Source organism: Diaporthe batatas (assembly GCF_019321695.1).
Source record: "Diaporthe batatas strain CRI 302-4 chromosome Unknown Contig00005, whole genome shotgun sequence".
Classification (NCBI taxonomy): Eukaryota; Fungi; Ascomycota; class Sordariomycetes; order Diaporthales; family Diaporthaceae; genus Diaporthe; species Diaporthe batatas.
In genome coordinates this window covers 180,287-205,754 of record NW_025408552.1, presented here as the reverse complement: position 1 = coordinate 205,754, position 25,468 = coordinate 180,287, and the positions used below count along the sequence as shown (strand labels likewise).

General features: G+C 54.6%; 7 protein-coding genes across 7 annotated transcripts; 4 read left to right on the top strand and 3 right to left on the bottom strand.

The window, feature by feature from the left end:
• Nucleotides 1-2,015: 2,015 nt before the first annotated feature.
• On the bottom strand, nucleotides 2,016-5,240 carry KVR01_004910 (uncharacterized protein). Its single transcript, XM_044786642.1, has 2 exons — nucleotides 3,550-5,240; nucleotides 2,016-3,427 (listed from the first exon to the last, which is right to left on the bottom strand). The coding sequence occupies exons 1-2, from the start codon at nucleotides 4,134-4,136 to the stop codon at nucleotides 3,256-3,258; spliced, it is 759 nt and encodes a 252-aa protein (XP_044645355.1). The 5' UTR covers nucleotides 4,137-5,240; the 3' UTR covers nucleotides 2,016-3,255.
• A 3,541-nt stretch (nucleotides 5,241-8,781) lies between these two features.
• Nucleotides 8,782-9,126, top strand: KVR01_004981 (uncharacterized protein; the record flags this gene model as incomplete). Its single annotated transcript, XM_044794054.1, has 1 exon — nucleotides 8,782-9,126. One exon carries the CDS (start codon nucleotides 8,782-8,784, stop codon nucleotides 9,124-9,126), a length of 345 nt encoding a protein of 114 aa, XP_044645426.1.
• Nucleotides 9,127-14,901: 5,775 nt separating this feature from the next.
• KVR01_004913 (uncharacterized protein) lies at nucleotides 14,902-16,119 on the top strand (the record flags this gene model as incomplete). Its single annotated transcript, XM_044788930.1, has 4 exons — nucleotides 14,902-15,144; nucleotides 15,191-15,651; nucleotides 15,683-15,795; nucleotides 15,863-16,119. 4 exons carry the CDS (start codon nucleotides 14,902-14,904, stop codon nucleotides 16,117-16,119), a joined length of 1,074 nt encoding a protein of 357 aa, XP_044645358.1.
• A 102-nt stretch (nucleotides 16,120-16,221) lies between these two features.
• On the bottom strand, nucleotides 16,222-17,097 carry KVR01_004877 (uncharacterized protein; the record flags this gene model as incomplete). Its single annotated transcript, XM_044783336.1, has 1 exon — nucleotides 16,222-17,097. The coding sequence occupies one exon, from the start codon at nucleotides 17,095-17,097 to the stop codon at nucleotides 16,222-16,224; it is 876 nt and encodes a 291-aa protein (XP_044645322.1).
• Nucleotides 17,098-18,628: 1,531 nt separating this feature from the next.
• On the bottom strand, nucleotides 18,629-19,430 carry KVR01_005182 (uncharacterized protein; the record flags this gene model as incomplete). Its single annotated transcript, XM_044792508.1, has 2 exons — nucleotides 19,081-19,430; nucleotides 18,629-18,999 (listed from the first exon to the last, which is right to left on the bottom strand). The coding sequence occupies exons 1-2, from the start codon at nucleotides 19,265-19,267 to the stop codon at nucleotides 18,629-18,631; spliced, it is 558 nt and encodes a 185-aa protein (XP_044645627.1). The 5' UTR covers nucleotides 19,268-19,430.
• Nucleotides 19,431-21,488: 2,058 nt separating this feature from the next.
• Nucleotides 21,489-22,919, top strand: KVR01_005527 (uncharacterized protein; the record flags this gene model as incomplete). The annotated part of the gene is made up of 1 exon (XM_044785084.1): nucleotides 21,489-22,919. The coding sequence occupies one exon, from the start codon at nucleotides 21,489-21,491 to the stop codon at nucleotides 22,917-22,919; it is 1,431 nt and encodes a 476-aa protein (XP_044645972.1).
• A 1,296-nt stretch (nucleotides 22,920-24,215) lies between these two features.
• Nucleotides 24,216-25,460, top strand: KVR01_005404 (uncharacterized protein; the record flags this gene model as incomplete). Its single annotated transcript, XM_044783453.1, has 1 exon — nucleotides 24,216-25,460. One exon carries the CDS (start codon nucleotides 24,216-24,218, stop codon nucleotides 25,458-25,460), a length of 1,245 nt encoding a protein of 414 aa, XP_044645849.1.
• Nucleotides 25,461-25,468: the final 8 nt, after the last annotated feature.

Below are 25,468 nucleotides of genomic sequence, written 5' to 3'. Positions count from 1 at the left end.
GACAAACTTTCGCGTAATGACGTCTCATGCAGGGACCAAAAAAATATGGCCCCCCTTTGTCCATCCGGACTTTCTGCCTGAACGGTTCCTCGGCCATCATCATCATCATCAGGAGAGAGGAATGAGGGCGGAAAGGGGACCAACAAAATTTAAAGCACGATTTTTATTCAGGGTCCTCATTAGGTCCTTACCGTGACACCCCTCGGTCTGCCACATGACGGTAAAAAAAAAAAGCCATAAGTCATGGTAGACTACGTCTTATCACCCCACGCCGCGCTGGGCCTCGTTCCCTCCCACGCCTCTCTGAACCCCACAGGACCCCTTGGGGGGCACAGGTTTGGGCGTGCAGTAGTGCGCAAATGTACATTGGAGTGGCAGAGGTGGTTGTTCCCACCCCAGAGCTAATCCAGGAAGAGGAAAGCAGGCACGGCAGACGAGGGTCGCTGACAGGCTGACAGGCAGAGGTGGACGCTTGCGAGCAACCCTGATCCCGGCCAGGAAAACAGGGTGACCCTCTTCCACTGTAATGTATATCCGTAGTTAGTGTACAGCCCTGTAATGTACATGCTTCGCCCGCCTGTACATGGTCCCCATAGGGGGCGCAGCGAACTAAGTAACTGGACCCGAACCCGCAAGACGTCCGTCTGCCTACCTGCCTGCCCTGCCCTGCCTGCCTCTCCATCAGCTCAACTCTTCCCTGCCGCTGCTGCTGGACCCTGTAACCTTGCCCCCGAGTGCCTAGTGTACGGAGTACATCCCGCTTGGATGTTTATAGTGACAATGACGTCGTGATGGATCGGCCCGGAGCCTCACAACCTACTTTCTGCAACACGACACAACACGACACACTACGACGCCACGACTCTCCCCCTCTCCCTGGGTCCCACCTGGTTTCCTGCCCAGCCCGACAGCTTGCCCGCCCGCCTATCCTTGACCCTCCTGGGACTCTCCGCGCGCCCGCCGGTTCGGCCTTGCTACGGCCCTCAAGGAGAGGTTCCGTCACGGGGGCGGTGGAGCAGCTCGCTCGGGCAGTCGGGGCGAACATCAGCCAGCCATTCTTACCTTGCTGGCCCGTTGAGCAGAGGTACAGACAGGCACCAGGTACAAGAGGCACAATCAAGGGAGGCCGAGAATGAACGAGACACCGACAACCGACGAGACGGGACCCGCGTGACTCCCTTCCTTCCAAAGAAGTGGTCGGTGGCATGTTTGCGTGGCAAACGTGAGGAATCCATCCCCTTTGGTGCTCGTCGCGTCTTATGCGAGCGCGCCACGTGAGGGAGTCAGCCGTCATGCGTTTGCCCCGTCCCCTCGCCGGATTGGTGTTGGCTGTCTGGCCACTTTTAGACAGGCGCCCTTTCGAGCCTAGGTCTAGTGTACTTACTGCCCACGAGCTCTGGCCACATACCATGCGGGAAAAGGAGATCAACCTCCGCGGGACATGGATTCACCCAGGCGCGGAGAGGCGGCAGGAGAGGCGGGCAGCATGTTTCGGGCGACCAGAAGAGAGGGGAAAAAAAAGAGACGAACGAGACCCTGTCGAGCTGCCGCCGTCTGCCTCTGCCCTACCGCTAAACCGCGACAGGCAAGTTCATACGACACTATGTACAGTAAGTAGTCTATGTAGACATGTACATGCACTCAAACATGACCCATCAGCCAAGCAGAAAAAAAATTAGGTCCTGCCCCCGGCACCAACCCCAGATTCCTCCCACCGCTGTGACAGAGAAAAAGCGCCGGAACGCGGGGTGACGTCAGCGGCGTCCGGAGAAGAGAGATCAGCAGCTGTCCTGCGCCGCAGGGCAGTTTCCGGTCGGTCTCACCACATAGCAGCAGCAGCAGCAGTGTGTCTCTTCATTTATCCGGTGTGCTCACCTCACCAAGAAAAGCTGCCTCGCCCCTGCAGGGTGGCTTCCGCCTGGGCGGGAGCTGCAGGCCGCAAGGGGGAGGGAGGACATGACATGACATGACATGATATTGTGTAGTTGCTACGCCTACAACTTGGGACGGGAGAGTTGTATTGCAGCTGGAATTTCCTTTTGTGGACTCTGCTACGAGGGTGTCGGTGTGCGAGCTCCCCCATCAACATCCCCCACCGACTGTTCAGGGGGCAAGCGACTAGATATATGCAAACCCTATCGTCAATTTAACGACAAATATGATGCCTCCTCTTTTTGCGAGGACGCCGGTATCAAGACTCCCCTGTGGAGCTAATCTCCACTCAAAATAAACACCGTGCTCCTGATGAGTCGTCATAAAAACAAAGAGAAACGATGTAAATGTACAATATGCCGTCACTCAGAGAATAAGACCCGTATGAGGGGGGGAGGGGGAGACAGAATAGAAAAAGCAAACATATGTATGCATGACAAAACGCCGACGCCTGTGTGTGTGTCTGTGTGTGTGTAAGTGGACATGACGCTACCCAGTCCCCAGTCTCTTGAATGCCCGTGAAAAGCCCCCCATGGCTGGCTGTATGCAGAAAAGTGCAAATGTCCGTTGACGAGGTTGTTGGTGTCCTGAGGTCAGTTGTTGCTCAGGGAGGGGATGTACAACAGCGGACGAAGATCCTTGGTATTGATGTGGTATGATAAGAGGAATTTTCATCGGTGCGCCGCCACCACCAGTGAAAACGGGTATGTGTGATGTGTGTCGACCCCCGGCTGATGGACCAAAACTAAAAAGAAACGGGCGGTGCCATGCCCCCTCCTCCCCTCTGACCTAAAAGCTCCCCATGTCGTGGGTATTTTCCGTGTGAAAGTCTCTGTCTGTCTGTCTGGTTTGTGAGTGTTGTGGATGATCGAAAGAAGAAAAAGTAGTATGACAGTTGTCGGTAGTAGTGGTAGTCTGCGCTCCGCCGTCACAGCCCGAGAGGGAGGGCCACCTCCTGCCCATCTTGCCTTCAATAACGCCATGCTGACCGGCCGGCGATCATGCCTCGACGGAACGTCCAATCCCATCCGCGACTCGGCTGCGGCTGTCGAGATCTCCGGTGCCACGAGGGTGTCGTGTAACGTTATCGCCTATGGCATGCCGCCAACCGGCCCTCAGCAACAATCCTTTCGTCTCTTTTGCATGACGTAGGCGAGCAAGATCGGCTGCCTGCTGGCAAGGCCCACCAGTATGCCGCCCCACAGTCACGCTTGCCCCTATTAATTTTTCCTCCCCATGGACGGCTGCCATCGGCGTCTCGGTGCCACACTGTTGAAGCTGCTCCGCCCGCGCCAGCCTCGAAGAGCTGATAGATGGGCGCGTTCACTTTTTGGCTCTGCTCGACGACGTTGCTGTGATTTTGCTCGTGCTCATGAGATCGCCAATATATTTTTGCAGGAACTTGTTGTTGCTGTCCAGCTTGTCGTGTTCCTCCTTGACGGCCTCGATGCGGTTGAATATCATGAGTAGTGATTCCTGGAGCGCCTTGGCGTGCCTAAAGACGATGGCTAGCGCGTCAGCAGACTATGACCCAGATTGTGGAAAATGACGTGTAAAGGGGGGGGGGGGTGGTGAGGTGCGGCCGGGAGCCGGCCGGACAGGGCGGTAGTTGCTCACCTTCGGAGTTCATCCCGGGCCTCACGTCCCAGTGCCTCGAGGTCTTCGCTGGTCCTCCGCGGACTCATTGCGCGCACATCGCCGGGCTCTATCATGACATCGGTTGGTTCAACTGCTTCCGCTGATTCTCGAGGGACAATGATAGTACCGCTGCTTTTCCGGCTTGGGAGGCGTGGTCGTACTGGGACGGGGGCGACGATCTGGGGGCTGTTGGACTGGTCGATGGACGAGGCCGAAGAGGAGTCTGAGCGGGCCATCTCGGGCATCTGATGGCCATAGATTTGTTCTTGCGGTGAGTGGTCTTCCTCCATCGCGGACGGTAGGAAGACAGGGTCGGGCTGCTGTGCGTTGGCTGCCTCGGCGTTGATAGTGATGTTGTCGTCGTCGTTGTCGTCGAGATCCAGACTATCGACGTGGGTTGTAGTGCCAGCGGTGGTGGTGGTGGTGGTGGTGGTGGTGTTGTCGGGTGCCCGTGGTTGCGGCAGAGACTCGAGGGTCGGGGGAGAGGGATGGGGGTCAGTTTGTGTCGTGTCGTGAGTCGTGGCCTCGGGTGTCTGGCAAAGACTGGGTGGTGGAGTGGAGACCATTGGTCGGGCTAGTAATCGTGTTGAGCGGCGAATTGGAACATGTGCCTCTCTGCAGCCTTGTATCGGGTGGCCAAGGTATGGTGTTATGCGGAAATTCTTAAACGGCCGTCACTGTTGCAAGATGTTGGATGGATGTTTTGCCACCGTTGGCCGAGAAAAGAGGGAGGGATCCGTGGCTGTGGCTAGGGGAAGGGAAAAAAGGTACCGCGAGGAGACAGGTGGGCGGCCGGCGGAGGTTGGGCTTGGAGGGCTGAAGCGAGAAGAAAAGAATCGGGAAAAGTTGGTCAGGGCCACGACGGCAGGACGGCAGGCGAAGGGAAGGAATCTTCGCTGGAAGAAAAAGAGGAGCCGCCGAGTGGGGTGGGAGGGAGAGTAGAAGTGGGCGTATGGATCGTGGACGGGACAGGATGCACGGCGGCCCTGCGCTTTGCTGCACTGCACTTGCGCCGTAACGGGCGACACAAGTGCTGGCCTGGTGGTGGGCGTCTACTTTGGCAAGTCGCAAACACCCAAGCACGGCTCGGAAGAGAAGAGGCTCAGATTATTCAGGGCAGTAGGGCAGGAGGAGGAGGGCAACCAGACAGACCACCGTGTAAGCCAGAGGAGGAGAACCTAGAGCAGGACGTCGTCTGGCAACCTAAAATCAACGACGTTTTGCTGCTGGGTAGGCGTCAGACTGGCAGAGCAGGATACAGGGTGAGGTGAGTGGTGAGTTGAGTGCTTGAACCCAGCAAGTTTGGGGAGGGGAGGTGGAGGATGCGCAGAGAGGCAGAGAGAGAGAGCGCGACAGAGAGACAAAGTACTCGGTGGCTGATGTACCCGAGCAGGGTCAGATACCACAGTGCTGTGCCCGGGTGCTGGGCCCTGGGTCGGACCCTGGGCCTCTCTGACGCTGCACGGTGCCCCCACACACTGTCCCCATGGAGGCTGAAGGAGCTCTGCCACGCAGTGAGCAGGGCGGCGGGCAGGGCTGCTTCAAGCCTTCACCGTTGAGGGGCACAGTGCGGCTCAAGTCAGGTCACCCCAAGACCCGACCCTATTTTTCCTGTTCCCTCGAAGCTTGATTGGGCCAGGCATCAGACCCCCCAGGGCCCCCAACAGAGGGTCTTGAATGTATCTCGGTACGCGGTTTGCTCAACGCAGTACGGTACTCCCCCCCTTGTCACCACCCCCCAAAAAGAGAGAGGCGGCGGTCCAATGCCAGTGGCCAGTGCCGTTTCCCACGGAAAAAAGACGTCACATCATGACGGGGGGCGCAGGGAGGCACGCAGCTCCCTATTTGCACCACTACCGTGCGCGACGCTGCGAGAAGGATTGCCAGCCGATCGCTTCTCCTTCCTGTGCTCGGCTGGTCACCGCCAGAAGCGGTGGGTTCGTTCAGAAGCAGGCTGGGCTGGGCTGGGCTGGCTGCTGGCTGGCTGGACAAGATTTCGTGCGGTTCTTAAACGGGCCGTACAGCTGATCGCCGGCGTCTGCTGAGCACCAACTGGGCACCTCGGCAACTAAACACGCCTCGCAGCCGGCCTCGAGGCACGAGCTGGCAGGGAGTCCCCAGCCCGGGTCCGTCGAGAGGGGCATCAGGAGCCAAGGCAGAGCACAAGATAGACATGTTGACATGCAGACATGCGAGGCACAGGCCTGCGGATGGTGTTGTGCCTCGTCCATGGCAAGATGGGGATGCGAATCGAAAATCCTGTGGCCTGCCACCGTGCCCTGCCTGCCTGCCTTCTGCCTCTTTGCTTTTCTTTTTCTTTTGGGATCAACGGTGGGGAAATGTCGACAAGCGAGCAGAACAGCATCGATTATGCTGTTTTGGAGTGGCCGGCAGACCCAGTGCCGTTGCCGATCAAAGAGGAAGGCAGCGCCTATTTCCAGAGCACACTTCCCTCCTGGCAGACTGGCAGACTGGCAGCCCCGGTGACTCTTGAGCTATTGGCGAGCAGCATGCCCCGTTGCTTCTGCTGTGGGTTGCTCCCGATTTTTTTTCTGGGGAGTAGTCACGATGACACGCAATATTTGCGCCGCGGCGAAACAGGCAGGCAGGCTAATAAGGAGGCAGAGCGAGCTCCCTCGTGCTCCATGCACACACCCAAGCCGGCCGGGCTGTTGGGCTGTTGGGCTGTTGGCGGTTTCGGACGAAATTGCTGGACCGAAAGTCAACAGCCGGGAGTCAGTCCGTTACGGCAACATAGTTGGCGATTAGGTTGCCGTGGTCCCGTGGCGGCTGCTTCTGCGTGCTGAGGGTGAGGCCGGCGGCGGTGATGACGATAAAATGCGGGAGGCACACGCATCTTGACATGGTCAGGCAGGGTGTTTCAGGTTCGCAGACGCCTGCCCTGCATGGATACAGATGGACATAGATAGACACCTACCACGGTACTCCGTACAGCACGGCACCCTGCCAGCCTGCCAGCCCAGCAGAACCCAGCTTGCTGGCTCGTCCCCTCCTTCTTGCCTGGCGCCGCCCTGACCCTGGCAGCTTGGCCCCTGACCCTTGCCCAGCCAAACCTGCCAGCCAAACCTGCCTGCCTGGCTCAACCCACGATACGACAGGGAAGGCGTGTCATTCCTCTCAGGTGACCTTTCCTGTTTCTGCAGGGCAGCAGTCTCAGAAAGGGAAGGTAGGGGCGGACCCTGATTCTTGTACGGAATACGTACCGGGCCCGCAGTAGTCGAGTGTGGACGGGGTACTGGGTACGGAGTACATGACAGTGATTTTTTCTTTCTCTCTCTCTCTCTCGCCCTCTCTCAGTCAGTCTGATTCTGCCCCTCTGCATTTTGCCTCCGCGACAGAGGGGGGAGGTAACCAGATACGGCTAGCTCCAATCTTGTGCTGGCGTCTCCTGCTCGCCATCTGCCCTCGAACCTCAATTTCTCTCGACTCGGGAGACGATCTCAATTTGGGCGGCCTGCGTGCCCGTTTTTTACGTGCTGCAGCCTCCGACAGCATCCATCCACATCCTGCCATTCCCTCACCCATGAAGATGGCACAGACACATTGACACACAGACAGACACATTCGTCCACCGTCGGGTCCTTTGGCCCTGCTGCACATCGTCATTTACCTGCGGGCTTCACGACACGACACGGCTCGACACGACACGAGAAGACCCGTCGTCGTGGGAATACCAGCTCATGACGCGCCAGCTCATCGTACGTGTGTACTGTGTATACGACTGACGATACAAACCGCTCCCAACCGCAAATAACCCGAGCCCTCAGACAAGAACGGTAGGTGTCTGGGAGCTCGGAGGCAAAGGGTACGGGGATTTACATTATGGACCCGACCCAAAAGTACATACTACATAGTACTGTTGCAGGCGCTGCGTACCACAGTACTCCATTTACGCACACGGTGGCCCTGCATGAGGAGCACATGTCCCATGTTCCAAGCTGCAGAAGTGAGCGGTCGATACCCGCAGTCAGACAAGCACGCACCACACACCACACACACGCACTGATTGACTGTTCGGCTGTATTGTCCACTACTGACAAAGGGCTGGTTTGACTGGTTGGGCGATCGTCGCGCCAGTGACACCCTCACCGTCCCCCTGTGCATACAACACTGCAGTATCCGAGCACATAGGCCTACACCACAAAACCTGACAGCATGGCACATCAGACCGTGATATTCAACGGGTCTGTCTTGTATCGCCTCCCCTCATTGGCAGCATGCTCCATGATCTCCTCCCACTCGGGTCCCTGACAAGCCTGGCAAAACCACCTGGTTGGCTGACCGTCCTCGCGTCCCCTGGTTGATAGTCCCGACGCATTTGCACATCCTCACTCGGAAAGAATCAAATCAGATTACCGAGTCCGTCCCTACCCGCGGTGGTCTCCAGCAATCGCAATCAGCCTGCGCCGCATATCGGATTCACCAAAATCGCCGTCCAGCACTGTCCAGCAACGCCGGCGATCATCAGCCCTCGTTGCAGAGTCCGGCCCTACGGCTCCTCTCTCAAGTCTCCTCACCACCTGCGTCACGCACTCGCTTCGCCTCGCCTCGCCTCGCCTCGCGTCCGCCTTGGCCCTGACACCGCGGCTGGTGACTGGCACGTTCTGCCTGGCAAGAGCACCACTCGGTCCTGGGCAGCTTACGCGATGCCGGGATGCCCTTTGACAAGCTTCCGCAACAAAAGCCTAATTAGCATCTACTACAGTACCATTCCGACCAAGGACGAGTCTATGGGTCCTAAGAGCCTGCACGACGGGGGCACCGCCCAAAAACCACCTAGCAAACACTGACATTTGCTGCCCGCCCCTCCGTTCTTCTTGGCGAGTCAAGAGAGCAGAAGGTCGTGCAATTAGAGTTTGCCTGCCCAACCGCCTCCAACCCAATCTGCGAGCATGGATGACATCACCTCAGTCATGCAAGCCCGCGACCACACACGGATGGGGTAGCCACGTGACTGTCGTGATAGCAAGGTGTGCTACGGCCCCTTGGGTTTTGTTTCGCCCCGGCACCGCCTCCACGGCGGTCGTGTTAGGATCGCGGCCAGGTTTCACAAGGCGGGCAACGTTTCTCGAGCCAGGCCCCAGAGGCTCAGAGGGTGCCGAATACCTTTCTGGTACAGGACAGCATTGTTGGCCTCGGGGGCCTGTTTGAGAGGCCGATACACGTCTCCACAGTTGGTCGTTCCTAGTCATGATCGGCGCCGTTTGCTTATCCCCGGTGTCAGATGGGGTTTGCCTCTTCACGGAGTCGTGTCCGCCAAACAAAACCTTGCTGTCCACCTCTCTATTGCGCTTGGCCTCTCTCACTGGAATCCCACTGGCTGATGAAGCCCAGAAAAGCAAAATTGGACATCTGCCTGCGCACAGGTGCCGCAAATGGCTCAGGTCACACCTCACATCGCTTTCGCCAGTCTGCCAGTGGACCCTCAAGCATCTTGACAACCCCCACCCCCAGTCCCCGCAAGGCCGTGAGTGCCATGCTACACAAATACAAAGTCAGGAGGTCTTCTCCGGTGTTACTGGCAAGTTATTCTGAACGCCGACGTGACCCGGTGTTCGGGTTACGACCGATACTCGCCGGAAATGAGATGTCCTAGAATCAGCGGAGAAAAGAAAAGACATGACGGCTGGGTTGGCTCGGCACAAGTCATGGGACGGGTGTCGGCGAGCTTTGTCCAGCAGCCCTCACGCTGACAAGTCGCCATGTTGTAAGCCCCAGCAGCATCGAGTCGCATTTGTGATCGACTAGATGAAGAAATCGGCCACACCCTGGGCATGTGGACTCTTGTGATACGGGGTGACTGATTCTTCCCAAGTTGCTGATCGTCTTCTATCGATACTCTGGTCCCTGACCAGCGCGGCCTGTTACGGCTCTGCAGCTATGGGGTCAACCAAAGCTCAAAAAAGGTCGTGCTAACGCGGCATGCCCGCGATTAATAAAGAAGCCAGTCACCTTGAGTCCATGTCAGGATCGTCAGCCTGAAGCCCGCATCGTATGTCTGACACTGTGCCAGGCTCCATCAGCCGACCAATCTCCGTGGCTGTCAGGGTATCTGGACTTGCAGTATGGATCACCCGTTGGCCATTGCTGCCGCCCGCGGTACTGTGCCACCCTTCCTCCTCTCACTGCCCTTCACCTAACAACTCTTGTTCACGCTCCATTTCTCTTTCGCATACTACTATGCTGCCCATGCAGACATGGTGCATGAGGGCCCTAATTCATGCTACCGGACAGCCTCCGAATGACGACGATCGGGCGGTACACGGGTGGGCTGTGGCCGGCCCGCAGGACGGAAAGCGCGTCCTGCTCAGTGACTGACCTGTGAGCCCCTCGCTTCTTGGCCACGTTGCCTGGTCGCAGACCTGTATGGGGCGTCCGGAAGCTTGGTGAAGCGCCTGTAACGGCCATGCCGCCGTCACCGAGCAATGGGGCGCCCATCTCGTCGCGTGCTTTAGTGGGGCCTAATCCCCCCTTTTAGGGCGCGTCTCTTTGAGGCAGTGTTTGACGAAAGATATGACAGACACGACAGAGGCCGGTACTTCTTTGTTGCCTAGCACGGCAGACGCTGCCATGAGGCTATTTAGGCTCCAGAGGCGCATTGAATTTGGAGACCGTTGACTAATTCGGTAGGCAGCAGAGCCGAGTCCGATGGCTTTCCTCGTGAGCCAGGCATGGGTGAATTCAACCAGGTAGTAGTACACCACTTTTTTGCGGCTTCTGCCCTTGCAGTCCCAAATTTGTGCCCAATGTGGGAACAGCTGCAGCCAGTGCATCGGCGGGAAACCCGGAAAAGGTGCGGGCCCTCTGCTATCCCCTCCTGCCGACATAATAACACAAACCAGCGAGCCCGTGCTGTCTGCGTACACCTGGTGTAAAAGCTGCACGCCACCGCACCGCACTGTCCGCCCGAGATATGACCGATGCCTAACGCCCCGGAAACCGGAACCTTCACCTTGTTCACGTCAGACCCGAAATGGATCGCGGGTAGACCCGTCAACACGGGTCTTACATAAGTAGACCCCAACTGCCTACCTAGGTACTGAAAGGGCGCTGGCGTTATTGGCGTTATTGGCGTCTTGGTCGCGCTACGCGAGTGTTGTTCTTTTTGCTGTCCTCAACAACCGATGCCCTACCTTCGCAGTGAAACTACGAGAGGGCTTGGACGCAGAGGTTCTGGTTCGGATGTATGGATGACTCGCGACAATAGACCAGGCCAGAACGTGTCGTCAGCACAGATCATCAGATGGCGACTGTGTCCAGCTTTGCATTGTGACCCATTGCGCCCCGTTGACGAACCAATTTGGGTCGGTAACATCCACACAACGCTGAATAAGAGCCTCAAACTTCTGCGCAAGGTCTTAATGTGAGAGTAAGTGTGTAGTTGCGTGTCTGTTTGCTGGTGGCGTTGGCAGCACCAGTGCTCGACAACGCGCACATCTTGCACGCATGAATCTCTAGCAGACTCGCGAGACGCTGCTCCACATATTGTCGTTCTGAATTGATGATGTTCTGACAACCTCACCAGACTCGGGCCACTTTCCTTTTACTGCACCCACGAAACTGTCTTGAAAAAAAGTCGAAGTCGAATTTGCGAGTCAGCTCAGCGCCAAGCCGTGTCAGACGAAACGCCCCTATACAGAGCTCATCCTTAATCTGAGGGGCCGATCAGATCCCTTCCCAGACGAATGGAGCCGCGCGATTCTGTCACGTTTTGCCTGGGTCACCTTGAAATGGCTTATCGGAGCGTCTGTCAGACCGTCCATGGGACAGCCGGTCCTCGTTGCCCGGCTTGCCGATCTCCGGAATAATTTCACGGAAAATACCGCCGTGAACCTGTTCATGGGGGAGATACCGTACACGGTAGGACCCCCGCTACGGGTCTCCCTCCGCACGAGCGTCTATGGAGATTGAGATCTCGGGGCGCGGGATCACGTGTGGCGGGAAGGCGGAGCTGTTTCCTCTTTTTGGAGAGCTTCGCCCTCTTGGATGCCGATGTAGGTGGCTGGTATCAATCACGCGTCCGTAGTTCTCTGACGTCTCCCTGGCAAGTGCGGGATGATCTGTGGGTGCTTCGTGAGCTCATGTCTCCCGAGGGAAGGCGCAAGAGTCAGAAATATTGGGTTCGAGTGGTCCATCTGTGCTGTCTCTCTATCTCTGTTTCTCTCTCCTCTCTCACCCGGGGCAAGTCGCCCATCCCTCTCATTTCTTGGAAACGAATCCATCATGTCTCAGAACTCTTGTGTCGACACGGTGGCCAAAATCAGATGACTGGGCTTCCGGATCGCTGATACGCGACAAGATGATCGATCCCGCCGAGCAATAAACGTACTCTCTAAGCTCGTTGCGGCTACCTTGGTCCTTTATCTCTGGGACTTACTTGGTCTACAAGTGGTTTCGTTTTTAATCCCCATATATATAAAATATATATAGTGCCTTTATATAGTAGTAAACACTTAAAACTTAGTATTTAAAGAAATATAGTATTAATAATAGTAGAAAGAGAATATAATATATAGATATATAATTAAGTTTTATATTATATAAATAAAGTTAGAAGGTATTACTTTTAATAATATTATATTAAAATTATTAATATAAGTAACTTAAGGGTTAATTTATTATAATATTAAAGTTAAAGTTAGTAAAGTAGTTATATAATGAGATTAAAATAGTCTTAAAATAGCCTCTATAAGAAGAAGTTATAATCCTATAATATAAAACCTAATAAACTAACTTTTCCTTATTAATATATTTATTATATAGCTACTTAAATCTACTTTTATTAAATAAATTAAATATATTATAATTTTTATTTTAAATATATAATTAATAAAATAATAATATTATAATAATAAATTTATTTAAGAAAACTTTTTATATAAATTTAATAAAAATTAAAACTTTTAAAAGTTAAGTAAAGTTTATTTATTATATATTAAATAAATACTATATAGGAAAGTAAAAGTTTAAATATTTAAAACTAAATTTTCCTTTTTTAAGTATATTACTTTATTATTAAAGATTTATTTACTTTTATATAATATATAAGAAATATAATAAAAAAAAAGCCTTATAAAGAAAGTTAGTAACTCTATATATAGATAAGTTTAAAGGTATATATTAAGTAATTATTAACTTTATACTTAAAGTATAAACTAATAATTAGTTTAAAAGTTAAGAAGATAATAAATAGATAAATATATAGTTAAATAAAAAATATAATATGGCCAAAGCCGGTCTATAAGTTGTTTAGTGGTTCTTAGCTTCCTCTCAGTGGTTCCGTTTCTAATCCCCATGCCTAGGTACATATAACCCGTATCCGGCATCTTCATACAGTGGTGAACGCTCAAGACCTAGCTTCCTCTTATTCGGGCGTGTTCATCAGGCTGAGGTCGATCAAAGCACTTTGGAGAAAGCTGGTTCCACTTCACCGATGATTCTCTGAAGAACGATGCCTCCTAGCCTTGTCTGTGCGGCACGAGACGGAGGCCACGTGCACACAGACGTACTGTATTCCCTCTGCACTATTATTAGTACTGTATTTTTTTGTTAAAGAGAAAGGCTGTCTTGAGCATTTGCCACTGTATGAAGGCGCCGGATACGATTCAAATGTATGGGAATTAGAAACGAAACCACTTCTTTAAAAGAAACATGCCGTGCGAGTCTGTCCTTGGATTATGGTCGAAACAAGATGGCACTATCATTGGACTGTTCTTGAGATTGAACAGCAACCCGACCCGGAGGCAAATTGACATTTGTGAAGTCCGGAGCTGTCGTTGGCCATCGAGATGGCACAAGTAGTGTTTGTCAGTCAATGGAGCTGGCCTACGGTTCCGACAACCCGTCACATCCTTGATTGACTCTGGAAACCTGCCGAATGAATCCTTTTCTTGGAAAATCTATCGAAATACACATCTAAATCATTTCTCATTATCAGATGCCATAATTGCGTGACGACTTCGATCTGTCTTCCATGTGCTTCTCGAGCCGGTAGCGGGCTGAATGGAGCTCGATGCCAAGCTTCAAACTTGGAAGTCGGCTCATGCTGGGTTACTTCCTACCCTCAAACTCACGTCAACGCAGGAGATTGGAACACATGTGCGAGGGATGGCGGTCTTTTTCTAAATTGTATGTCGCATCTTTGTATGTGTGTGACCCCTCCAGCGGAGGGTGAAACAAGCTTTTTGGTCCTGGGACGGTCCTGGGAGGAAATTACACGGTTTATCGTGGAAGAGCAACACACAGCCGGGCTAAAGCATCCCGATATATACGGCCGAGAGAACTCGGCCGTCGAGATGCCGCTAGGCAAGATTGTGGTCTAATAGGCATTGGGGAGGCGTCCAGACAAATGGAATTTTTCTGGGCGTTAGAATGGGTGTGGGCAGATCTTGGCCTCGTTTTCACCGCCGCATGAACTCAATATTTAAACGAACAAGTCAGTAAGATCCGTCAATATGTGCACAAAGGAAGTGCTGTTCAAGGGTCCCTTTGACCCAGGGAGGCATGGTGATGTGCTCATATTGAGGTGGTGGGGTTAGTTACAGTTTCTCGACGATGCACCTACCTGGGCACTGAATGGTCCGGCGTCCCTGGAGCTTCTCAAAGGGACTTTTGCATGGCGCCGGATAACTCCTCTTCTTTTTGTCCCACGCGAAGGCCAGCCGCCAGTGGTAGCAGGCCTTTTCGTGTGGGAACCTGGCTGCATATTGGCGCGCCGAAACGCCTTGCCGGTACCTAGGTAGGGGAGTCGACAACGGGCGCCCCTTTTGGTTTGGACTTAGATTTCGACCCCGGAACTTTGCGAGGTGGATTCTTGGGAAGGGGTGAGTGTACCTAGGCATGCAGCAGCAATAAGCCGTTGCATCGTCAGCTCAAGCAGCCCTGGAGTTGCAAGTTGAGCCGGTATCAATTATTAGCCCCATCACAATATTTGGCGTCTTCATTTCTTAGGTCAGCCACTAGGGAGAAATGCATGAATATTCTTTCTTAAGGAGCTATAATCCCAGGCCATACAGTTCCGATTCCCGATCCTACTCCTCGAACCGACCGCCCTTCGGCTCGTCACGCTGCCCATGTTGTGGTAGCACGACTGACGTCTACCAGTCCGGGTATAGATTCAGTGATCTGCTTCCCTTCGCTCTACTGCATGAGTATGCGATACATGTGGCCAAGCTCTCTTGTACGATACTTCGCACATTACGTGCCTCTCAAATTATCAAATTGACTCTCAAAATCCCAGGCCCGAAAGATTTCAGAGCAGACATATGCGGACCATAGCGGAGACCAAAAGCACTTAATCGAGCATACAAGATGGTATACACGGACACCCAAATGAGCCTCAGCGCCTTCATCGGCGTAGGGATCGTCGCCTTCGCCACGTTCCGCATCATCATCACCGGCTTAACGAACCCACGCCGCCACATCCCAGGCCCATGGTGGGCCAGGTTCACCTCGGTGCCCATGAATTACCACTGCAGAGGGCACGGCAGACGTGGCCAAATGGTGGAAGTTCATGGTGAGCGACGTCGTGTCGCGGATCGGCTTCGGCCAGGCGTTCAAAATGCTGGAGGGCCTTGTTGAGGCCAAAATGCAGTTCTAGATGGCGCTGCAGACTCTGGGCCAGACCGTCCCGCTCCGGCAGTATGTGTCGGTCGAGACGATCGACATGCTGGCGAGGGTGCTCCCGATAGCTTGGCTGAAGCGCGTGGCGGCTGCCAAACAGGCCATCTATGACCAAGGGTCTATTGCCGTTGAGAACATGAGGAGGAACAAGGACAGTGATAAGAGGAATATCTTCTTCAAGATCGTCGAGGAGGTCGACCACAAGGAGACTTCGGGGCTGACTGATGACGCTGTACGCTCCGAGGCGGCGACTTTCATGATCGGAGGTGCCGAGACGACCAGCGCCGCGCTGACGTATCTCACTTGGGCGATAGTGAGGCGGCCCGAGTTACAGAAGAGGATCGAGGATGAGGTGGCCAGCCTGAAGCCAGGCTTCACCGACGAAGATGTCGAGGCCTTGCCGCTGCTGAACGCAGTCATCAACGAGGCCCTTAGGATGTACGACCCCACCCCCGGGGGCCAACGCCAGGGTGTGTCCTCCGGACGGAGCGACAGTTGAGGGTGTTTATATCCCAGGTGGTTCCACCGTGTGCACAGTGACATATGCCGTCCATCGGGTTCCAGAGATCTTTCCGAATGGTGGTTAGTAAGTAGTCACCCGCCCAGTCTCTTTTATCTCGGCCTTTCCTGCCAGCCTGCTAACAGCGAGCTCCTCTCAGGTTCGACGAGACCCGTTTCAAGGATACATCTCCTGAGGTCAAGGCCGCATTCTCGACCTTCATGATAGGATCGCGGTCGTGCATCGGTAAGCAGCTCGCCATGATGGAGCTGCGGCTGGCTGCCGCGTTGCTGTTCAGAGAGTGCAGGGGCCTGCGGTTGGCGCCGAGCTGCACGGACGAGTCGATGGAGCAGCTCCAGTGGGTGTTTACTGGGCCGAAGGGAGGGAAGTGCGAGATGAGCTTGTAATCTCAGATGCTTGATAGGTGATGGCCCAGTCTTTGTATGCCTCTGTGTATATAACTGAATGAGAAAGGGGCAGCCGTGCTGTGCCTTGGTCGCAGCTCACGCTCATTTCTTGACGACCAGTTCCGCGAACGCCAGCTCTATCTCCCACGAAGGAATGAAGTTGTTGAACTTCCATCTCGTCTCATCTGGAACGTCGTCAAACGGCTTGGTCGAGTCCAACAGGCACCTCAGCTCGGCATACAAGTCGAGCAACCTGCGGCTCGAAGCCGGGTCGTCGTGGACGAGGCGGATCGTCTGGTCGGAGGACCACCCTTTCAACTCCTCGAGAGCCATGGGCGGCTCGATCTCCTTGTATGCCCACTCCCTCGCGACATTGTCATACTCTTGCTCCTTCCCCGGCTTCCTCTTGTTCCCCTTGCCCAGGAGCTCCGACGGCCTGCGGACGGGGCGCTCCCACTGCTTACCGAAGACGATGGTGATCTTGCGCAGGTGCAAGAGACACCTCGGGAGCTTCTTGAACCACAGGCGCACCTTGGTCGGGTTCTCTATGAAGATGCTCGAGTCGAGCGCCAGGTGGGTCAGCCTGGTCAGGACCGTGTTGCACCTGAGGTAGTCGCGAGCCTCGGGGCCCGGGTTGCGCTGCTGGAGTATGAGCTGGTGCCTCCGGAACCAGTGGAACTGCGACTTGACGATGTAGACGGCGTCGTGGCGCATGTACGGCCGCAGGAGGAGGTTGTCGAACTTGTCCCCCTGCGAGTTCTCGGCATACGTCCAAAGGTATTTCTTCACCTTGTCCACAACAACCCTAGACTCCTGGCAGACGTTGTAGATGCTGGGTTGCGGCGATACGACGTGTGGGTCGTTGGGCTCGTCAGCAGCGTGGTGCCAGAATAGGATCGCAGGATCATCCCAAGCTGGAAGCGTGAGCTCCCAGATGTCGAGACGGAGCTCGGCCGGGAGCGACTGAAATGACGGCATTGCGAACAGACGCCCCAGGGTGAACGTTTATTAGTACATGCGTGGGTTGATACACGGGGATGGTTATTTGAGGTAAGCGTGAGGCCCTGAGAATTCTTGGTAAAATCCCTTCTGTTGCGAAATTCTTTGCGGTCATTTCATCGGATCAAACTTTGAGGTCCTCGCTTTGTTCGATTCGTTGTGTAACTTGGAAGTCGCCGGATTGGGGTTGACCTTGACGCTTGTCCGTTTTGGCGTATCCGACGAGAACACGAAAGGGTACATCCGGAATGCAAACACCAGCAAATAAGCTGAAGCTGTAACTATGGTTGAGAACTTAAAAGTGAGTACAAAACTCTATGCATGTTGAAGCACGGATTCAAGGTGAAACCCCCAGGCAGGCTCGCAAATACATGAAGCTTCTCAGGCCGAACACCGCTCTAATCAGAACTTGAGTGACCACAGATACTAGCAGTGCCCCATATTGGAACCGCAACCGGTAGATGAGCGTGACTCAAGTTGAATGAGATGAACAAAAAGTGGTTACGTTTTTAATCCCCACATATTTCATTCGTATGTGGCGCCTTTATACAGTGACGAATAGATGAACTACTAGAAGGCGCCAAAGAGTCCATCCCGGGAGGCTAGCATCAAATGCCTTCAATTTCTCATGCGGCGATTATTTATACGGCGTTGTGATAAAGTTGTTGCAAATATGTTCTCCGAGGAGGGACACTTCACAAAACGCAGTTCACACTCACAAAGTTCTGCACATGCGCCCTCTCCCGGTGAATAATTTCTCAACCCCGAGAAAGTACGTTTAGAAAGACGAGATTCAGAAAATAGACTAGAGATAAGCGCGCGGTAGCAAGGTCCAGTGACTAGTTTTTACATGAGCTGGCTCGCCTCAATCAGCATCCGAACCGTTGTTACCTACTTGTCGCCTACATCAATGACATCTATCTAGTACCACCAGTCTGGGCATCAATATTGGGTGCCGCCATTCGGCAAACGCTTGCTGAAACGGGTAGTTGTAACAGTGTCGTCTGATGTCTAGAGTCAGAACAAGCACGGAGGCCGCCCTGGGCCAGCTGGCCCAGCCAAACCGTACAAGCTTATGTCCGTGTGCAGCCGCTTGCACCCAATCAACCTCTGAAGTGCCGAACCAGAAAAAGGAGGACACCAAATAGACTGAAATTTGCGGGCCACTCCAGCATAATACTTTCCATCATCTACGGCGCACAATTGACTCGTACCTAACCATCTTCTCTCCCCAAGCTCAGGCCCGTTGTTCCCTCCGATATATCGCAACAGTTCCAGTGCTCATGCGGTACATTTTTGAAATATGAGATATTTCTAAAAATTCATATTTCAGATTGCAGTGATTGCATTAGAGTCTAACATAAGTATTGTGACTAGCACAAGTAAAATGATACGGTCGTGAAATCGTAACTTGGTACACTGTCTTCTTTCAGACATCATCGCGGCCTGCCCCGATCAGGCAGCGCCATTCTTGTTCAGTACACGCCCCATACATCTCTTAAGGCCCCGATTACTGGACCATGACGAAGTCAATACAAGACTCATACGTCTGCTGGGCATTCGTGCCGAACCAGAACCACTGCATCACGCACTCCCCCGCGACGGCGCACTGGTTCGCGGGCAGGTCCGTGGGCATGGTGACGCTGAAGTTGGTGTTGTTGGCCGGCAGCACGGCGAGGTTCTCGTCCGCGTACGAGTCGAACGAGATGAGGGGCTGGCCGATCACGGTGTTGGTCGCCGTGTCGACGATGCTGGTGTTCATCGGGCCCTCGTGCGGGATGGGGATGATGGCCTCGATGGGGACGACCTCGCCCGGCGCGAACTGCTGCACCTGGTTCGCGTTGTCCTCGAACTGCGCGCCCCTGCAGAGGCCTAGGTCGCCTGGTTTGCGTTTATTTATGTCAGTCTGCGGGAGAAGAAAAAAACCACCTTTGCACTGTTTCAGTGTTGTGTGCGACTTACATTGTGTTGTTGCTGCCGTCACATCTTCGAGGGGGATGGTCGGGTCCGAGTTGACGGTGTCGACGGCGTCCTGTCCACACACTGCAGCCATGGCGGCGCCGGCCTGCCTCGCTGGAGGGGAGGTGATGTTGCCGTGGGCGGAGACCGCCGCGGCGAACAGGGAGGCGCTGACGATGGATGCCTTCATGTTGACTGTTGTGAGATTTGTAAATGAGTGAAGATACTTGCTAAAGGAGCGGCAGGCTGAATTTCCAGAGAAAGTGAAGTGCTCAGCACTGAATGATATAGTATTATGCACGTTATTATTCAGGAACCTGAGAAGTGACAAGCCGAGACCATCAAGCTTCCGCCCAAGAAGACGGCTGCGCACATCCTTTATGGGTTGGGCGATCCAATGCCAAGTTGGACCAAGAATAGGTTTCGGATGGCATGTGAACCGCCGGACCCAGTACCGACATCTCCTGGGTGTCAGAGGGGACAGGGCGTCCAATCGACGGGCCTCTCTCCCGACCACAACAGCCCATCACCCACTCACGCCAACTCTAACTCGGCGGAGCCGGGAGAATGTGGCGCTGCAGCCTGGCTGGGAGCGTCCCGGGACCTGATGCAGGTCCGGGTTTGAGGCTCTGCTGTCTCCCGTCTGAAACTACCCTCATTGGGGGGGACGGAATCAAGGTTGGCGGTTGGGGTCAACTGGTTGCATACTGCCAAGCTGCCAGGGGGTGGGGGTTGAAACCTCAGACGACTCGCATATCCAGAGGCACTGGCAGTCAACAGCGTAAGATCGGCACCCGGGCCAAATCTGCACCCCAACCCAAACGTCTGCCTGTTAGTTCTGAAAAGAGCGAGTGCAGCTAAAAGCTTAGGAGGGTGCTTGGTTTTGCTTCATTTTATGATCCGCGCTTGGCACCTCCTTGGTGTTTTTACCACGATGATCTTGGCCCACCAAGCACGGACGGTGTTCACGGTGATCTGCTGTGCGACGATCATAGTAGCGATCTTTGGGCGGAGTTGATTCAACTTGTGTTATAACCTGAATTGCCTCTACCGCGGAGTAAACATGTTGCCGGAAAGAAGGGATGGCGGTAATCTTAAGCCCGCTGAAGCGGAGGTTAGAACAGGATGAGGATGAACTTAAAGAGTGCCTTCTGTCTGGATGAACCAGGCATACTACTCGTACCTCCCCGGTTTCTGTTTCGAATGTCGGCTTGGGAGGTGTCAGCGTCTGTATTAGGCTAATGGCGATAGCGGCACACCGAACCATTCTGCTATCAGCCAAGTATGGCACACCGTAGACCCCTTTCTATTAACACCTTGACAGACAGGCCTTCCCTTGTCTTGGGGCCTACGGTAGTCGTTCATAATCCGCATACATCCGAAGGTTCAGGGCTTAGACTCTTACAAGGCTTGCTGGCTTTTTGCCATCTATGATTCCGTAACCGCACTTGTCTATTGTGTGGGGGAAGAAACAAACTCTAGACATATTATATGACCCAAGGATTAATGAATGAGACAACCTTGATATATTCAACTGCCTGTACGGTACTTGCCGTCTCTGGCACGATTCCCCAGATTGTACATATGTATCTGCTCAGTGCTGGCATTCAACTGCTTCCCCCGCGATACGTGAAGTTAGTACCTAGGTACGTATGAGTGAAACGGAATGCAACTCACCCTCATTAAACGTGTGGATTCACCCTTGAGCGACTTGGGCCAGAAACAACTACACGCCCATGTAGTTTCAGTCCCTGCTACATAATAGAAAGCCGCATGAGGCATTGTGCCTATCACTCCCACGGTTGGTATTTTATTCAGTCTTCGAAATTGAAAAACTCACATGCCTAAGTTGAATATCAAAATGAGTTACCGTCATCAGTATCTGGAGCCGGACACGGCGGAGGTAATTCAAGGCTCGCGCATGGGCTATGACTCGCATATTAGGTCTGGTGGAACTGGATATCGAAAAGCTGCTTGGGATCTTCTTCACGCTGTGCGTCATATCTTCAAAAGGGATCTACGATTGAGGCATTGCAGTGGTTAGTTTGTATAGACAGGCCCCGGTTGACCCGTAGGCGGTGACATGGCTCACAACATGCCCGCGTAGGGAAATGATCAACACCTGCATCACGAGAAAATATTAGTGACAGCCCGTTAAATTCTCTTATCAGGGACATGATCAGCCGTAGAATGCCATGCAAATGTCCGAGTCAGGGCCAAAGGGAAGATAAACGCGCCGAGGAGCAGACTCAGATTGATCAGCAAGAGAAAGATCACCCACCACCGCCTTTGACAACTAGAGCAACGTCCACTCCCTTTCACCAAACATAGCGAGTCGGGACAACACACGCTCACCCATCCGAGACTTGAAGAGGACAGCCATACAGACACAAGCCGTCATCTAAAGAACAATGGCACCACCGCTGATCCTCTACGCAATCCCACCCCGCGAGGGCCATATGCGCCCCGCCCTCCAGATAAGCGCGCACCTCATCGCCCGCGGACTAGATGTGACCATGCTGGGCGACGACAAATGGTCCCCCGCCATAACCGCCATCGGCGCCCACCCTTCACACATCATCGGCCTCTGGGATGCCATGGGGGACTACGCCAAGTGGGGAGACATCATAGCCGCCAAGACGCCCGAGGAGCGCCTGCGCATCTCGCTGTCTGACGGCTTCGTGCGGCTGCTACCGAGCGCGCTGGAGTCGATACGGATCGCGCTGGCGAACATCCGGACGCGGCTGGGGGGCGGAGATGCTCTGAGGGGGAGGACGGTGGTGGTTTTGTCGGACACGTGTCTCTCAGGGACGCTGCCTCTGAAGCTGGGTGCGGACCTACCACAAGGCTATGAAGGCGTCACTATCAAGACCGTGGGCATTGGCCTGGTTCCGCGGTTCTGGGCGGCGCCTGAGAGGCCGCCATGGGGCAGCGGGATGCCATACGATGTGTCAAAGGAAGGGATCGCGCGGACTTTGAAGGCGCACGCGAGCAAATGGGACGAGATCGCCGAGGAAAGGGCGAGGTGGGTGCTCGGGGCGATGAACTGCAGTAAGTCGGTGGATGAGCTGTACGGAGAGTACGACAAAAGCCAGATGGGGTTTAAACGTCCATTCTGGGATGCGTCGACGGTCTGTCACGACGTGGTTTTCCAGATGGGCCTGCCGAGCTTCGAGTTTCCTGTGCCAAATGAGCCTGCACATCTGAGATTTGCTGGGTCTCTGCCGCCCAAACCCATCCCTTTGGATTTGCAGTACCCGGACTGGTACCCTGAAGTATTGGAGAACAGCTCAAGCTCAGGTGATAGGCCGGGACGGAAGAGGATTGTGTTTGTGGCACAGGGCACGGAAGTATTGGATCACAGGGATCTGCTGGTACCGTGTTTGAAGGGGCTCGCAGGGCGGGAGGACGTACTTGTGATCGCAGTGCTTTGTCAGAAGGGAGCAACACTCGACAAGCATCTGAGTCTCTTCGAGGGTGGAGTTTTGCCTTCGAACGCCCGGGTCATCGACTACTTCCCTTACGATGCGATCCTCCCGCACGCAGACGTCTTCGCCTCGAATTCTGGGTATGGAGGGTTGACCCATGCCGTTGCCCAGGCCGTACCTGTAGTACAGGCGGGAGATGTTTTTGACAAACCTGATATCGGCCGAAGAGTTGAATACTCGGGCCTTGGTGTCTTTCTTCCAAAGTCACCACCGACATCCGAAGCCGTCGCGGCGGCTGTGGATGGAGTCCTGGCGCAGGACAAGTACAAGATAAGGGCGTTGAGCTTGCAAGCCGAAGCTCGGGAATATAACCCTCTTCAAATCATCGAAGACGGAATTAGGGCCCTATCTTGAGGTGTAAGTGGTTATCAAGGTGGATGGCCAATAGGAAGAGATGCAAAAAAACAACAACAAAAAAAAACATGAATGGACGAGGTCGGACTTGAACCAACACCTCCCGTTATTAATGAGAATCGGGCACTGCCATCATTACACCACTCGCCCCATTTGTTTCCTGATATTCATCAATTATAAGCCTGCTAGAGACTAGAATGCTTTACGTGTTAGTTGAGCGGCTTGTGAAGCACCATGATGGCTAGGGCAAGGCGGACCCGAGTCACAACAGTGCTAGCCGCGTAGCTTGTCGGGAGGGATGTCGCAGAGGCCACCCGGATTCAGTCGAATTTCCAGTTTGAAGGCGGGCTTCTTTTTGCGAGAGATCGGCCCGCAGTGGTGTTTGTCGTATTCCGAGAGACTCAGGATGGCGCGCCATGTATATCTTCGGACGTGTACGGAATAGAAGCGAAACCAGGCAGGACGGCGCATCGCAATCGATCCCGGAGTTGAGAAGGCGGCCCTTGGGATCAAGATGATATTCGTCGGAATGAAAAGGCCAGACCAGACCGTTCTGCGTCGATTTCCCTCAAACTTGGAATCAAGAAACTTGCAAAACCTGCTTCATCCATCACAGGGCGTCTAGCTCAAATGGTAGAGCGCGCGCTTAGCATCAATCCTCTCATGTGAGAAGATCGCATCATGCGCGAGGTACACGGTTCGATCCCGTGGTCGTCCATTTTGCCGGTTCCGAGGGCACCAGGCTTCCGGACTTGGTCCTTGGTGCCGCTTTTTTGCCCCCGTGGGTCCCGTCATGGGTGAATTTCTCATCGAGGGCGGCCCGTCGGCTTCGTGGATGCTGTCGACACGCGCAGGTGAGTGCTGAAGCAGACTCGGCGTGCCCCACCCGCCGGACGCCATTCCGGACGGCCAACCCAACACGGCCCGACTTGCCCGGTACTCGGCCCCGGACTCAAAACCAGAGATGCACAAAAACAGAAGTACTCCGTAAAGCCGGGTTAGTGAACGCACCCCGGGACTTGCTGTTCGCCCCCGAGAATAGATGGGGCCGGGGAAGGGGCCTCCTTGGCGGAGGCTCACGGGCCTGGCCGCCGGGTTGAAACGCCTTGGTCGTCGATGAAACATGCCCGCTTACCTCCAGGCTGGCGGGCCCGAGGAGCATCTACGCCACCAGCAACAGGCTTCAAAGGCCCGTTTCCTGTTGAATATATCCGAACATATCATACCCGAACTTAACTCTCATGCTTCTTTTTCTCCATCAGCGGATCTGATTTGAATTCGCAGTCGACAGATGAAATGCGCTTTCCCGTACTTCTCTTCGTCTTGGCATTTGTTGATGGGTTGAAAGATGGCGTCCCGGCCGCGGACATCAAGGGGCTATGCGCGTGGAGCCCGCTCCTGAGATTGGACGAAGACGTGTCTTGCCGCCTCAACACAGCTCCCGTAAACCCGGAGGGCGTCACAGACAGGCTCGCCCGCCACGGAACCGAGGCAGCTGCAAGCTCGAATGAGACTGGCTGGGAGGGCCCGAAGCACTGCGTCAGGGGGTACTGCGTATACTCGCACCGGAAGTTCGCAGGCGGCATCACGGTGATCACTACTGCCGAGAATGCGAAGCGGATAGCAGACATGCCTGAGGTCACGACGGCCAGGAGTGGGCCACCGCCCTTCTATGCGACCGAGGTGCCGGGCAAGGGGGCCGGCCTCGTGGCGAACCGGACGATCAGGCGCGGAGAGATGATCATGACCTGGCAGCCGAGCTTCGTGATACACCGCCGGCTGCCCGAGGACCTGAGCCAGGAGGAACAGTTCCGCGTGCTGGACGCAGCGCTGCTCAAGCTGCCAGCGCAGCGCCGGCGAGCCTTCCTGAAACAGCTGGGACAGTTTGGCGGGCACCGCGTCAGCGACATCCTGCTGACCAACTCGTTCCAGATGGACGTTGGCGCCGAGGGTGGTGGCGAGGAGGGACACCACCTGTCAAACTTCCCCGACGTGAGCCTGTTCAACCACGACTGCCGGCCAAACACGGCCTTCTACATCGACGACCACCTGACACACCACACCCATGCGGTGCGGGACATCGCGGCCGGGGAGGAGCTCACGCTGACGTACATGAACCCGTTCGAGACGCACGCGGCGCGGCAGGCACACATCCAGCAGTCGTGGGGGTTCAAGTGCACGTGTCGGCACTGCACGATGGGCGAGGACGAGGTGCGCGAGTCGGACGCGCGGCTGCACGAGATCGACGAGATGGAGGCGGAGCTGGGCAACTTTGGCAGCCCCAGGGCGTCGGTGGAGATGGTGCAGCGGCTGCTCGAGGTGTACGAGCTCGAGAGGCTGGACGTGAAGGTGCACGGCGCGTATGTGCTCGCGGCGCTCAACTACAACCTGTTTGGCAATGCGAAGAAGGCCAAGAAGTATGCGAAGCTGGCGGTCGAGACGGGCATCGTCGAGTTTGGGCCGGACGCTGACGACGTGGCGGCGATGAGGGAGCTGGCAAGAGACCCCAAGGGCCACTTTACCTGGATGAAGCGGGTGTGAGTGGCAAA

Coding starts and splice junctions, on each gene's coding strand:
- KVR01_004910 (XM_044786642.1), bottom strand. CDS start 4,136: ATGGTCTCCACTCCACCACCCAGTCTTTGCCAGACACCCGAGGCCACG. Junction 3,428..3,549: donor GCCCGGGATGAACTCCGAAG/GTGAGCAACTAC, acceptor CATCGTCTTTAG/GCACGCCAAGGCGCTCCAGG.